At 36.8% G+C, this 16,214-nt stretch overlaps 1 protein-coding gene and 1 long non-coding RNA gene across 3 annotated transcripts; one reads left to right on the forward strand and one right to left on the reverse strand.

Annotated features, from left to right (window-relative positions):
- Window positions 1–311: 311 nt before the first annotated feature.
- Window positions 312–4,934, reverse strand: LOC127504259 (uncharacterized). Its single transcript, XR_007927321.1, has 3 exons — window positions 4,880–4,934; window positions 2,983–3,049; window positions 312–1,079 (listed from the first exon to the last, which is right to left on the reverse strand). It is a non-coding gene; the product is annotated as an uncharacterized LOC127504259 (long non-coding RNA).
- On the forward strand, window positions 3,796–7,307 carry crhbp (corticotropin releasing hormone binding protein). 2 transcript variants are annotated; one of them, XM_051878814.1, is made up of 7 exons: window positions 3,796–3,962; window positions 4,578–4,671; window positions 4,915–5,072; window positions 6,104–6,314; window positions 6,497–6,651; window positions 6,739–6,856; window positions 6,952–7,307. In XM_051878814.1, the coding sequence occupies exons 1-7, from the start codon at window positions 3,876–3,878 to the stop codon at window positions 7,104–7,106; spliced, it is 978 nt and encodes a 325-aa protein (XP_051734774.1). In that variant the 5' UTR covers window positions 3,796–3,875; the 3' UTR covers window positions 7,107–7,307. The 2 variants fall into 2 exon arrangements, with proteins under 2 accessions (XP_051734774.1, XP_051734775.1); XM_051878815.1 differs by having other exon boundaries at window positions 6,497–6,639.
- Window positions 7,308–16,214: the final 8,907 nt, after the last annotated feature.

Genomic DNA, 16,214 nt, shown 5'->3' on the forward strand with positions numbered 1-16,214 from the left:
ATCAGAATCGAAACAAGCAAACCGCACCAAAAGAGCTATTTAGCTCCGCCCACTCCCATGAAGCATTGCTAATTATGTAATCAAGATGGCCTCCCTGGTCTCTCAAAATACTTAAATATTTGCCTATATTTGCATATTTTGCAATAAACTTAAAATATATTGTTCCTATATATATATATATATATATATATAATCAACATTTTTAAATTAGCAGTTTCATATTTCTCCATTTTTAATTCCATTATGCTGTTCGCAATGCTTCATGGGATTGTAGTTCTTTCTGTTATTAAAGCCGTTAAGTACCCAGTCTTCTACCTTTGTATTTTTGTCCGGTTTTTAAAATACTTTTTTTGCTTCAAATCAAAGTTTGTAATTTTATGATTCACCTCGTAGCTAGTTGGTTTGGTTCAGCGCTTATAACGCTTTGACAAAGACTTTTTCAAAATCCCTATAGGAGAAATGAATGGAAAAAATACTTCCGGAACCAACGCTGCTGAAAAAGTGGCCGGGCACTGTTGCACTCTATGGCAGATGGGAGGAGTGATCAAGAAACCTGTTTGGGGTCCATCATAAGTAAATGTTTATTTTGCAGTTTTAATCCATTTTTTTTTTTTTTTTTTTGTAAATTGTCTTAACTTGTGGCACTCTGATGAAGTAAAGAGTCAAGACAGGGATTTTTCTTCATAAAATACAAAATATGGAAGGTCAATTGCATACAGTTTTAAATGCAACATGCACAGGTTGTATACTGAATATTGAAAAAAATATATTTCAGATCATACAACACATACAAAAAACATCTCATACTGCGCACATACATATGCATACTGCACAAATACCATAGTATGCCATTCTGAATATATCCATTCACATTCTGCCAGAAGTCAGAAAGGTGTACTGGCCCTATAGTTCACAAGAGGCAAATGTCCCCTGATTCCAGAGAGGGAGTGTGAGAAAGACAGCTGACCTTTCAGTTCACCCGGGGCAGGTAAGACTCTGATAGAAGCGGACACCCGAGCAAAAGCCGGCTTTCAAATACCAGAACAGGGTGTTTGATGGGTAGGAACGTCTGCAGCTCCCTGAAGATGATAGTACACACTGCGTAAGGACAAACACAAACAGCAAGCGATCCGTTTCATTGCAATGTGTTAGAAAGCCCTTAAAAAACCTCAGTACACATTAGGGGTGTAACGGTTCTCAAGTCTTGAGCTTGAACTGACAAATTCACACAAAAATTATGTAAACATGCCTGTCTTGGCGAGTATCCTACCAAACATAGTAGGTTATGTCTTAAGTGAACTTAAACGCATGTGTTTAGTGGGCTATCAGTGTACTGTATCCGTGCATTGTATCTTATTTGTTGTTTACACGGTTCAGAAACTTGCACTTTGAAATCCATTTTCAAAAGTTTGAGTTTTGAGGCCACCAAAACGCTGTTGTCATGTAAATGAACAGCCAAAACACATAAAAAGTGTTCTGTTTTTAGTTGAAAACGGTGTCGTGTAAACAGCCCCTTAAAGTGACGGCCGCCTAATTTCCCTGCTGTCTGTGTTTTTAATGTTAATCAAACAACAAAAGACATGGAAATTACTCACTGCTATTGATTGAATTGCTTTTGTAACCTTAATAATGATTCATCTTTATTTAATTTATAGAGTAAAGATTATATGCAATGTTGTTTTTACATTTGATTAGCTATTTTATTCAATTTCTGTAGGCCTACCTGAAAACTACTGATACCTGAAAAACCTGAAGAGCACTGTTTATTTGTATCTTTTCTCTACTGTATTTTTGTGCTGTTGCTTGTAGTTTGACTATTTGTTCTTATTTTCTTTATTTTTATTTGACAGTATAGTCCTTTTTCCCCTGAGCATACCACATACCAAATCATAGCCTACAGAAACCGTGACCCTACCGTGATTAAAAACCGTGAGTAAGTTGAACCATTGCAGCCCCAGTAAACATACACAGCACATTTTACATTACTTAAAGTAGCTGAATGAACATCATTTTTAAAGGTCAGATCATGAGATAATAGAGAAAAAAATTTACTATAAAAGTACACTGCAACTTAAAACTTCCAACAAGAACATTTACTGAACTACAGCAAAAATGACTCATCTATACTTTCCCACAATTTCCTGACGTCACACGGATAAATACACGTTGCTGTTTGAGCAGCAAACTCAATCACAGCACACAAAGGGGGCGTTCCTTAAACAGACCGTTCAGAGAGAGGGTGAAAAATAGTCACGAAACACAGAAAAAATAAATATAATCATAAAAATGCTTGATATGACTGTATTAAATCTTTATACTGTGGTCGGGACCTTCTGCTGAAATAATACTTAATGCACCCTAAAACACCCAGACATTATTCAGTTTTCTTATGAAGCTGTTTTCAAGGAACCACACATACACACACACACACACATTCTGATTGGGTTTTGACCTGCAGGTGACTTTCAGCGACATTCTCAAAGACGTTCAAGCTGAGAGCAATTAGGTTTAAGAGCAGTGAATCTTTGTTTTACTGAGGTGAAACGCTGTTATTCAGCTCACCTGACACAGTTGGTTCACTGTAGGTGTAAGAAAATAACACCAGTCTGAGACAATTAGTGGACAGTAATATTAATATGCAAGTGAAAAGTTCACCTGCCTCATTATATTACAATAAATAAACATTAAAAGGTTAGTTTACCCAAAAATTAAAAAAAAAAAAAAAATCTGTTATTATTTACTCCCATTCATGTTGTTCCACACCGTTGTGACTGTATAACACAAAATACATTTTTTTAAAGGCTGTTCACGTTGGGTTTTTTTTTATTTGCACAGAAGAAAGCAACTCATACAAGTATGAAATGACGTGATGGTGAGTAAATGACAGAATTTTCTTTTTTTAGTTGAACTATTTCTTTAAAGCACCCAATCATACCTCACTGACTCACTGTGACATTCATTACTTCAATCAGTCCACCTTACCATCCTCCCACTGCAGTGAAATTCCCTCATGTTTCCCTGCGCTGAGAATCAGGAGTGCACATCTTCACTATAGATAAAGATAAGAAGTCAATCTCAAAGACATAATAACAAAAAACTACACCAAATGGGTTTGTATAGGAGGTCGTAGATGTGCACCAATCTTTTAGTGTCTTTTTAAGCTGATGTTTTAACATGTGAATCTAAATGTATGCATATATTTAATGAATATATATTTAAATGATTAAAAAACAACTTATGTTTTGTTTATAGTACTTATTTTGAATATTATACAGACCTACTGTATACTATATATATATATATATATATACACACACACACACACACACACATACATACATACATACATACATACAATAATTAAAAAATATCTCTATTTTTATGTCTCTTGTATTCATTAGAAAGCCTACTAGTATGTATTCTAATAGTGACTAGAACATAATCAGTTAATAATCACTGCATATTCCTTACTAGTACTTATTAGATGCCTATTTATGAGGCAAAAATCTCATTTGTTACATTTCTTAGCCTGCTACAGCTGTTCTTTTACTACTGTGAATGCCTTTATAGTTTTTAGCATTTTATTAGTATGCCTACAATTTTTAAAAAAAGTTTCTAAAGTCTATGTTTTACTAGTAGTCTATTCAATTAAATTAATACTATTAAACTAGAATAAACACTAGGCATCTGTCATGCTCTCTCTCTTTCTTTCTCACTCACTCACTCGCTCGAGCTCGCGGACTCGCATCAATTGATCCATACAGGCAGCCCCCCCTTTTCTATTTATGTGAGGGGGTATAAAAGGAGCAGTCTGGTCGGGAGCTCTCGGAATTTTTCTCTTTTTGCTCAAATCCACGCGGACAGACGGCACGGAGATGTCGGGCACTTCGCGCGCACAGCTGTGTTTCCTCCTGTTGAGCGTCACGGCTCTCCGAGGACACGCGCGCTTTCTGGACATACAGGTGAGATATTCACACCTGCTCACCTCTCTCTCACACATAGACACAATCATTAGAGTAGCTTTATACAACTTTTGATGTGTATATCCTTTACTGTGACCTCAATATATGTGTTTTTTATTAGTACTTTGGCATTTAACATTCATTATAGCTACAATGTAATGTTTGTATATGCTAAATAATATATATGATATATATTTGTAGCTAAATTATGTGTATGTACAATTCTTATTATGCCATTCATTGTGAGTGTATGCACTGTAAAATATGTTTGTCAGGTAACTTAAACGTGGTAACATCTAAATTGAAAGGCTTGATTCAATGCAAAACCATTGTTTAATAAGACTAAAGCTGACTACATTGGGTTACACCATGGTGAAAGTAGTTTTACTAGTGCACATATGCTTTAGCATTAAATATGTATGATTAAATATATGTTTTTGTATATTATAATGTATTTTGTATAATATTTTAGAGCCTTTTATGAAACTTCCAAGCTCTTTCCAACCATTTTGGAAAAATCCTATTGTTTTTTTCTCGAGCACAACTGATTGAAATGCAATCCTAATTTATTAATATTGCTTATTTTTTACCATGTCTTGTTTCTTGTTTTATCAGGATAACGAGATCAGCCCGGAAGGATTATTATCTCTGCTGAGCAATGAATTAAAGCGAGAGTTACCAGAGGAGTTTGTGTACCGCAGAGCGCTGAGTGAGTGACAACCTCTGGGATTTCATTTGCCAAAAAACACACGTCTCACGATGACGTATCATTATGTTGACTTCATATTTGTTTTAATAAATACATTTTTTAACTGTCTAATTGATATGGTAGCACAATATAGGCACTACTTAATATTTAAAGAGTGGTTATTCATCACATATACTGTGTATATTTTCATATGGTGCAGCCCTTTCACCTTTTCTTGTCTTTATCTTCCTCCGTGCCTCTCAGGATGTCTGGATATGGTGGCCATAGAGGGTCAGTTTACGTTTACAGCAGAACGTCCACAGTTAAACTGCGCTGTGTTTTTCATTGGCGAGCCTAGTGACATCATTAGCATCGAGTATGATTCGGTCAACATCGACTGCAGAGGAGGAGACTTCATAAAGGTGAAATGTTCACACATGCACTGTAAAAAAGAATTGTTGGTTTAACTTAAAAAAGTAAGTTACCTTAAAATTTTGAGTTCATTGAAATTAAAAATTTGGCGATTGGTTTAATCAACAGAAACTCAAAATATTATGTTATCTGAACCATGAGTTGATTTGACAAAAGAAAAAATGTGATAACAAATCATGAAAATAATTTTTACAGTTTGCACATACACAATTCATCACCCATAACAACTTACATACTTGTTGTTTTTCTGTCTTGATTACAAAATGTCATTTAATTGTATTACAGACACTTATTTTATTATACATATGGAGAAAAAACAGCAGGTGTGTTTGGGTGTATATCTGTACCTGTGGATTGTACACTAAGCATCACGTGTGATGTCATTTTAAGCCAAACCGTACACAAACAACCATATTTCCATTGATCAAACACATTCTGCTCTAAAAAAAAATGATCCAATTAAGCAAAACTGCAAAAGTAATTCCAAACTAATTTCGTCATACATTCTGAAAAAGTTCAGCTTTCATAGACTGTGCAAGGTTTATGCCAATTAAATGCAGTTTAATTGGACTGAAAAACGCACACGGGATATTGTTACAGTTAATGTACTGAATTAATTCCTGTTCAATGGAACGGACATGAAATAAGTGGAAATTCATTACAATTTATTAGCACTGAAACAAAACTGGCATGAACTCAACTGACCTGGAACTATTGCAGTCGGGTTTGAACTGAAGGGAATTATGTAAACTGAACCTGACCTGAACTAAAATGAGTTCAACACAGTTAACTTGAACTGAAAAGAACTGCACTGGGGAAAAAAGATGGCTTTAAAGCAATTTTCACTCAGAAATTGCTAGTATATTTCAGAAATGGAAAGTAACACATTGAATCAAACATTATATTTTGAAGTAGTATTTTCTTGTAAAATGTACTCCAATATTCAGCTTTGAACAATCATTTTTATAGTACACTGAATGCAGTAGATGCTGTTGAATGCAAACTTTTTTTTTTCTTGAAGGTATTTGATGGCTGGGTTATGAAGGGCGAGAAGTTTCCCAGCACACAGGACCATCTTCTTCCTCTGTATGAGCGTTATTCTGATTACTGCGAAAACGGAGTGTCTCGACCAATCACACGATCATCTCAGAACGTCGCCATGCTGTTCTTCAGACTCCACCAATCAGGAAGCAGCTTCACAGTAACATTCCGCAAACTCATCAACCCGTTCCGTAAGTGCACGTTTTTTTAAAACATGGCATTTTGCAAGTACTAATGAACTGTTGGTTTTGTCCCAAAGGGTTCAGAGCATTTAGATTTAGCAGAATGACACTTGGCTCATGCAGAATCCATGCTCATAGCTTAACTTGTAAAATACTGATGGTTAACCATCTGTCTCTCTCTCTTTTTGTAGCCTGTAATGTTGTCTCTCAGACCCCAGAGGGCAGTTTCACCATGGTCATTCCACAGCAGCACAGGAACTGCAGTTTCTCCATAATCTATCCAGTAGAGATCCAGATTGGAGAGCTCAGTCTTGGCCAACACAATGATCTCAAGGTGAGCATACAGGTACATCTGATTTCTGGTCAAGAAACGTAGCATTTACACAAAATATATCTGTATGATGAGTTTGAGACTTCTGCTTTATCTATGTAGCGGTCCATTCTCGGCTGTGCTGGTTCTGGAGACTTTGTCGAGCTTCTGGGCGGAAACGGCATGGACACATCCAAGATGTTCCCTATGGCAGATCTCTGCTACTCCTTTAATGGACCAGGTGAGAATTTTCTCTTTATCTTTTGTGCATCTTCACATCTTCATTTAGAGTTACAAAGAATCTTATAAAACTGCCCATATCTATCTTCCCTTCAGCTCAAATGAAGGTCGGCTGTGATAACACTGTGGTCAGAATGGTGTCGAGCGGGAAGTTTGTAAATCGAGTTAGTTTCCGATATCGGCTACTGGGCCACCAAGAGCTTCAGCAGATGAAGGGCAACAGCGTTGAAGACGTGTGTTTAAGAGCATAAGACCCTCTCCCTGTTCCCTGCTCTTGTTAGGGGGGATGCCAAACTAACTTGAGTTTGAGCCTGTATATTTTCCTTATTAAAAAATTATTTATTTTTTGCATCATCTTCTCATTTGACTCTTCTGTTCTTTTTAATATCATGAACTTGTAAGATCTGTGGCTGATGTTAAATAAAAATATGTACTTGTGTTGGTGCACATCACTGTTTTGTTCAGCATGTTTCATTTTGAAGTGCCCAAATTAAAACTGGAATCTAGCGAGCGGTACTGCACAAGTATTAAAATACAGTATGTACGAAAAATGTAATTGTCTTTATTTATTTATCTGTATTAAAGAACTTTTGTAATAAAATCAGTCGACATGAGCAAAGCAAACTCTGGTTACAGTAATTATTAATTTTACATCAGAAAACACTGACATTTACTCATCAAATTATCTGAACTAGTTATGTCACAAATTACTTGGTGACCAAGCCCGAACTTACTGAATATAAACACATCGCTTTATTATATATATATAATGAATTTGCAATGCTTATTGGCTTTTTTTTTCAGTGCCATTAAAACAGCAGAATCTAATTATCTCACGGTATGTAATTTTTGTTACCCAATGTCAGCAGTCATCATGCGCTAAAAAGCAATTATTGCTTAAGAATATCAATGCTGATTTATGAATGCAAAGTAAAATGTCAAAGCACTCTAGTATATATCAGCTGCATTGTTATTAAGCCATTTTATCAAAAAATGTAATCACATCTAAAACTCTACATGCCAGGACAAGATACACAATTATCCTTTTAATGAGCTCAAGTCATTTGGGCCTCTTCATTAAAAAAATTGCTGCCCTGAATTCAATAGACTGCAATTAATCACCATTGTTAAATCAACAGATCGATTAATGTTTTATCGTCACACTCTTGTACTGCAGATGCTTGCCATTATCGCTGACAAACTGCTCACATCATGAGCACAGAGGAGTTCAGTTTTGCCTTATCCTGTCAAATCTGTCCTATGATGGAGGACACGTCTTTTTTTTTTGCATGCGCTAGGCGTCGTCAAGGTCCCCTCAACATCTTGACTGTCCCCCAACGTGACGCAGACACTAAAAGAAGTGGTGGTACTTAAAGGAATAGATCACCCAAAGTTAATATTATATACTGCTATTTAAAAATGGGTTTTAGGTGCGGTTATATAAACTTTTCCTGCTACCAGCCTAAGATGGCTAGTTATGTTAAACACATTATACTCTTGGTGCATGCAATAAATGCATGTCCCTGAATGAACATGGTTTTTTAGCATATTTTTTAACTGCTCGGGTAATGTTAATGGGATGACCTATTGGGTGTCCCCCTCAGCTGAAATCGTGTTCCATCGCCAGGCTTTGCTGGGGAGGAGGGAGGGGGCATGAGATCATTGCAGGGAGGGCTAAGCCCCCCCTGACACCAGGCCTGAGTTGGATGCATTTAGCCTAAATTACATTCTTTTTGTGCCAGATAAATACTGATCTTTTTGTAACTGAATTATATAATGTAGCTGCTCCTTTAAAGTCCCCCTGTTGTAAAAATCAAGATTTTAATGTTGTTTATATGTCTATGTGGTATTTTTAATATACAAACCATGTGCAAATTCATAAGTCAACACCATTGCTGAGTATTTTCTATACTCGGTTAGAAATCGCTGGTGTTTCTGACGTCACAACCAAGGGCGTCAACATGCTGGTGGGCTTTAGCACGTCATTAACTATAACTGCTCTCTGAAGCAGGAGAGTTTCAAGAAGCCAGGTTATCCTGGTATATTTTTCTGTTGATATGAAAAATTGCGTATATTAGCAATATAACGGATGTATGATGTATATAACGATGTTATGATGAACTATATGCCTTTCTCCACTGACGTTCTGAGTTGTTTAAAGCGTTTCTAAGGATGCTGATTTGCAAACGGGAACATGGTTTGTAGGGCTGGGTAAAATCGATTTCTCGATTTTAATCGATTCTCATTTTTACGAACTGATATCGATTCTTAAATCCCAAGAATCGATTAGTCTAGTCTGTTTTCAGTTGATAAATGAACAGAACATGTAGCGCGCCCCCCATTTATTAATTTAATCTTTGTGCTTTGTTACTTTTGGTATGAAGCAAAGTCTCAGATTTCAAATGACGTCCATCTTATTTTGAGATTAAAAAAATAATAATAATAAAAAATACCGTTTTGGCGCTGTTTAATGTGACGTGACAGATCGCTTTGGCCCCTCAGTTAAAGAGAAGCGGCAGCACGAAGCGCATGTGAACATCCTCTCCTCCGCCTTAATACCAGTTACAGCGCGAAATAAACATGACTAAACATCTGAAGGTATGTTAAAATATACAGTACAACTTACCGAAATCCACATCATGTCTCGTGTAATAGCTCAATCAGCGTTTCAACCTCGGAAAGACGTCAATAAAACAGCTTGTAAACAATGTCACGTAACGTCACATTTACCTCAGAAAAACATATTCAGTGACCACAAGCTCATTAGTCAGCTAGAAAAGTGAACTCTAGAAAGCAGCATTCTGATTTATATAGCTATGCACCGTTACATATTCATTATAATGTTCTTCAATATTTAATGTATGTTTGAATAAATCAGTTATGACAGTCACGATTTAAAAAAAACAAAAAAAAAAACGAATTGGAGTAGGAATATGATTATTTGATTCTAAACTTTATTTATTATAAAAACAACATAATTGAGTGTAATTTAAGTGTAATTTAAGGAAAAAAGAGTAAAGCCCGAAGTCTACTTTGGTTTCTACGTGTACACAAAATTAAGCGTGAATAAGCAAATTTCTCCACCAGAATGCACGCTGCCTGATTTTTGTACTTTTTATGCGCAGGTCACACATGCGCATTGAATTTTTTCGCACTAATCCGTTTTTCCACAAGGTGGCAACACTGGCCTGCATGGGACGTTGTTTCACAGTAGAAAACACAACCAAAGAGATGGAACAACAATAAAATACCTGAGACTGCAACAACAGCAGACGCCTGCATTGACAAGCGCTTGTGTGAGGGGGTTATGAGATAGCCACAACTTTAGTTTAAAAGAATACAAAGACTTTTTTTTATCTGTCATAACTTCTGGAGAAAAATAGTGCAGACACTGGACAAAGATGAAACTTTCTAGAGTGCATGTGTTGACCGCCTGCGTTCTCGCACGCTATTGAATGGAGTATACTTTGAAAGGCTACATGTTCGACTATACTCATACACTAGCATAAGCATAAAAAAACTAAAGCTGCGGTCACACTAGACTTTGAGCTTGTGAAATTTCTTTGGTCATGATGTGACGTCACACTCTGCAGTATCTTTTTTATAAACATGAATTCAAATAGTATTACATTCAAAATGTAAAAATATACAATCTACTTGACTTTACTGCAAAAATATTGTTTTTTAATTCAGCCAAGAGGTCACGCCTTGATGTATCGGTCTTCTACTGGTCACATGTCTTCCTGTGATGTGAATTCGCAGGTCAGAGTTCACCAAACTTGAACCCTGGAATGCAACGAAATGCGAAACTTTATGCAGGAGCTTGAATTTGAATGGAAGTCAATGGAATGAAATGTGTAGTGTGACCACCCCTTTAAGTGTACTTTGGGCTTAAAGGGATAGTTCACCCAAAAATGAAAATTCTGTCATCATTTACTCACCCTCAAGTTGTTCCAATGTCAGAAACCAAACAGTTATGGGCCCCATTGACTTCCATAGTATTGTTTTTGCCATACTATAGAAGTCAGTGGGGCATATAAACTGTTTGGTTCATATACAATAAGACCAATAACATATAGCCTACCTGAATGAAGAAAGTATAAAGATATTATATAGATCTAGATCGAGTAGCCTAAAAAATCAAACCAAAAAAAATCATTTGACAACAACAACAACAACAAAAAGTTTAGGCTATTTAATATGTTGTGTGAAACATTCATACATAATGTTTTATGAATGAAATGTGTGTGTGTGTGTGTTTGAGAAACTACGACTCTTATTTCGTCTCTGTGGGATTTGATGAGACGGGTCGCCTCGCGCTTGATTAAAGGTTGGCGTTCACATTATCCCGGTCGGAACCACGCGCTCCAGAGAGAGTTTAGCAGAATAATTGATAACGAACTGAGAATCCCAGCAGGACGTGCAAAGAGGTAAGCACAGCTGCGCTAGTCCCCTACTGCGCACATCAGCGCAGAAATCAGCCAACGGTGGAAATTACACCACCACTACCACACGTGGGACTGTTAGTGAGAATAAGCAAGAGAGAAAGACAAAAAAGAAGGAGGAAGAGAGATATTGAGATTGCGGGAGAGGGTTGCGTCATGAGATGTTTTAGCACAGCCTAGCTGAGTTTCACAATAACACGTTCATAAAGTAGCCTATTGCAAAACATGTCAAAGTGATCAAATCAAGATGTAAAATGACAACTGAATTTGAGAGCTTTATTAAACAGATTTCATTTCCTCCAATAGAATCACAGTAACGAGAGGCATTAAAATGTATTAGCTAATAATTATTAATTTGCTAACAATGTGCAGTTAAAGATCTGGGGTTGTAACTGAAAGTTTGCTTTAAAACTCTCAAAAATATTGTTTCCAGGCCTGTATAACTTTCATTTTTTTTAAAGGTACATTTTTGAATAAAACTTTTTCCATGCAACAACAATGAATGGCTTTTCAGCTTTAAAAAGAATATGGGTTCACATTTACATATAATTGAATAGAGTAAAGCGTATGCATATTTGGCATGCTGTCTGGACTCAGAATGTGGCCTGAATTCAGAGTATGCCCCTGGCTGGGATAGGAAAAGTTGAGAATGAGGAGCTGGGGTAGAGGAAGGATGCTGGAAAACTGTCATGGCAAAGAAGTGAGTCTGCTTTTTATATATAGGCCTCCTTGCGCTGATTGGGTAGATTATCTGAACGTGCTCCTCTCAAACTTTGTTAATTAGTCCTCTTAATGTTTAATCAAAAAGTCAACTGGGTCTTCTGGTGAAAACAACAGACTTCTGTCTGGTGACAGGACCGATGCCAGACTTCTCCAATCATTTAGTCCACTTAAACCATGCCCCTGCAAAATCATGTTCATCTGCCTCTTTTGAGTGCCACGCCCACAACTCGACATCCAATCAACAACCGATGCATAGATGAAGTCCCAGCCCTACATTTTTTTCTTTTTCAACAATCCTTTACACTTGGATGTACAACACAATACAGAAGAATATGCTGTTGCTACTTCCATTTCATTGTGACTTTAAAACATCTGAATATCAATATTCTTAAAGGGATAGTTCACCCAAAAATAAAAATTATCCCATGATTTACTCACCCTCAAGCCATCCTAGGTGTATATGACTGTCTTCTTTCAGACAAACGCAATCAGAGTTATGTTAAAAAATATCATGGCTCCTCCAAGCTTTATAATAGTAGTGAATGGGGCTCAAGATTTTGAAGCCCAAAAAATCCATCCATCCATCATAAAAGTAATCCATACAGCTCCATGGGGATAATAATGGCCTTCTGAAGGTTTTTTGTAAGAAAAATATCCATATTTAAAACTTTATAAACTATAATAACTGGCTTCCAGCAATGGCCATACGTGAGTATGGTTCCAGTGGAAAAGTGACCTCTGACCTGACGCATGATGTAGGAGTAGCATAAGCTTAGATGCCTCTCGAGGGTTAAACAAATAGGGCTGGGCAACAAACTCAAGCTCCTCTTCTCTTATAATGAAATCCTCCAGCGTTTCTCTTTAAAAATTCTCGTTTTAGACTTCTAATTTATGACCAGTGTTTTGTTTTGTTCTCTCCTCTGCACTTCCACGTTCATCAATACGTCATGCGTTGGGTCAGAGGTCACTCTTTCGCCTGAACTCGACTTGCGTACGGCCGTTTCCGGAAGCCAGTTAGTTTATGAAGTTTTAAATATGGATATTTTTCTTGAAAAAACAATTGCTTTGCTTTAGAAGGCCATTATTAACCCACTAGAGCCGTGTGGATTATTTTTATGATGGGTGGATGCACTTTTTTGGGCTTCAAAATCTTGAGCCCCATTCACTCCCATTATAAAGCTTGGAAGAGCCAGGATATTATTTAACATAACTCTGATTGTGTTTGGTTGAAAGAAGAAAGTCATATACACAGGATGTCTTGAGGGTGAGTAAATTATGGGATCATTTTCATTTTTGGGTGAACTATCCCTTTAAAATAGTTATTATGAATGTAAATTCAAACAACTTGTTTTTCTTAAACAGAAAAGTCCCAATAAAATGTCAAAAATAAACTTCACCAAACCTAATCTAATTTCATACCCAATGTCTGTGTCTAAAGATGCTATTCCCGTTTTTAACCTAAGCATAAGCTCCACTATTCACCACAATGGTAACCCCCAAAACTACACCACAACAGAAACTCTTCTTAATCCTCACAAAACAGAATATTAAACACTACAGCTCCCCCACTTTACTCAAAAACATTTCATTTCAACATCTAGGCTGCTTCACGTTTCTTATTTGTGCATACTCACTTCCTTTCCTCTCTTCCTAACTCCACCCCCCTTAGGATGTGAAGGAAAGAAGGATGCAAGGGAAAAAATGAGGATGGGGGAATCAAAGGAAGGCTTATTTGTACAGTACACTGGAATATTCTTGATCACTCAAGCATCACTTCAAAGCGTCATCACTTACGCTCAAGGGATCAGCCCTTATGTTGTTCATGACACTCTCTGTCTGGGGATGACAGTCTGTTAAAGTCGGCATGAAACTGATAAACTTTTCTTCCCTATTGTGATGTATATCTGAGTGAAACTGCTTCTCAAACAAGAAAAAATGTATGGCGGGGCTTGATCTTGTTCATCAGGAATTGATTGGATGGTTGTGGTTTGCTATTGGTGGATCTCATGTGAGTGACATGACCTTCGTGCCAATAAACACGTCATCAGAGAAGAGATGTCGCTGCAAGTGGGATGGGAATTTTGATTAAAGATTACAAGGGCACATGAATTTAACAAAAAATAATGATGTGCACGGATAAATAATTTATAATAAACACTGCAATATTTCATAAAAAAACAAGAATTGTCCATTGTGATTTCATGGCGACTTTATCTGATTCCCTCCATCAGCTTTTTCACCCAGCTCTGTTTAAGCAACAACTGATATATCTAAGATGGAAATCAAATGAACATCTGAGAATCTGATTAGAGTGGTTTTTGTAGGCTACACAATATTTGATTGTGTCATTTACGTCAGCGGGACAGATGCACAGCTACAATAACAATCAGAAGTGCCACCCTTGTGACCACCTGACCACATCTCACAAGCTCCTGCGAATGCATATGTTCTCAGAAATACTTCAGAGATCAGAGAGCCGTCTGATACAACAGTACTAACAGATGTACCAAACTTTGAGCTTATTTTGTCCTTGGGTTTGCCTTATGAAAGTCTTATTTCAAAGAAATCTTGAATCTAAAAGGGCAATTTTATAAAATGGCTGAAATTCAGCATGTGCTCTGAGCCATCTAATACCACAAATCAGATGCAGGAGATGCTGCGTGGACGAAGAGAAAGAAGAAAAAAGATGAAAAGAGGCCTTATTTGTGTGTGATTAGGCTAATGACCCATATCCTGTTTATCAGACTGGAACAATCGACACTAATGTTAACACTATGACGATAACATGCAGGGTTAATGATGTCACGTACACACCGCAATCATGGTTCCCTGTAAGGTATTGTGGGTAGCAGGTCTACCTAATGGATTCAAAACACTGAGATGGGAGACTGAAAAGGGCAATCAGAACGTCTTTGTTCTTGACGTAGAGCCTCTTGCACGTGTGCGAGAAAGATATTCACGCTTGGGCATAATGAGAGACCACTTCTTTAAGCGTGAAACTCACCATTAGAGGTCTCGCCGTGTAAGCCACATAAAAAGGAGAAACAGAAGAATGTTAGTGGATTTCACAGGACTTGTCAACACGCTTTGAAATAAAGGTTCCAAAAGGGGGGATTCACAGCAATGCCATAGAAGAACTATTTTTGGTTCCCCAAAGAACCTTTCACTGAACAGTTCTTAAAACTATTGAATCTGTTGAACCCTTTTCCACTATAAAGAGCCTTTTATGCAATGGAAAAGGTTCCATGGATGTTAAAGGTTCTTCATGTAACCATCAATGCCAATAAAGAACCTTTATTTTTAGGAATGAAGAACATGTCTGGGTCATTTTCAACACAAAAATAAAAAATAAGAAACTATGTTCTACTTAATAGCGAACGCTTTGACAGTTTTACAGTAAACATTACTTCAAGGCTGGGACAATACGTCGATTCTCAATTTGCGATACAATGAATCTGGATCGATCCTGATATTTTCTCTCTCGAATCGATTCTGAGCTTAGTTTTAACAGCAGATGGCGCTCTAGGCTAGTTTTTAACCGCACACTCAAATGCTCACGAAGAAGAATGCTGGACAGCTATCGTGCGTTCAGGGTGAGTCACGTAAGTGGTTAAATACTTGCACCTTGGCTCAGAATTTTTTTTATGACGCGAGATAATGTAAACACAGCCCACCTTGAACACCATTGTAATTCGCTTCAACCTTTTCGAACTTACTGAATGATTATTTTAGGTTTAAGTGGTGTTTGTAAAGGAACCGGAAGCAAGCAGAGTACGGGTCTTTCTAAAACACGTAGCGCCATTAGCGTCAATTATTGAAATAAAGCTAAAATAAAATATAAATATTAGATGTAAAACTACTTAATTAGAAAATTACGAATGGTTCTGTTCTAAAACCTCAGAATATTAAGCACTAACAAATCTCCCATGCAAAGTATGCTGGGAACTAGCAAAAATGGCTGTATTTTACATAAAATATGCTGCGAAATAATATAATTTCTTATTTTTTTCCTTGTGACATTGGTGTGAACATGTTTTTGTAAGATTAAATACATTTTGTGTCTTCTTTATTATTTAAAGCCTAATTTTGTTAGGTAACAGATTATTTTAAGGATCTATGTCCATTATTGAAGTCTGTGTCCGATCAAGTGGATAAATTCACTGCTGCAGGTTTTTTGGGGATGCAGAGCTT

This window comes from Ctenopharyngodon idella, chromosome 21 (genome assembly GCF_019924925.1).
Source record: "Ctenopharyngodon idella isolate HZGC_01 chromosome 21, HZGC01, whole genome shotgun sequence".
Taxonomy (NCBI): domain Eukaryota; kingdom Metazoa; phylum Chordata; class Actinopteri; order Cypriniformes; family Xenocyprididae; genus Ctenopharyngodon; species Ctenopharyngodon idella.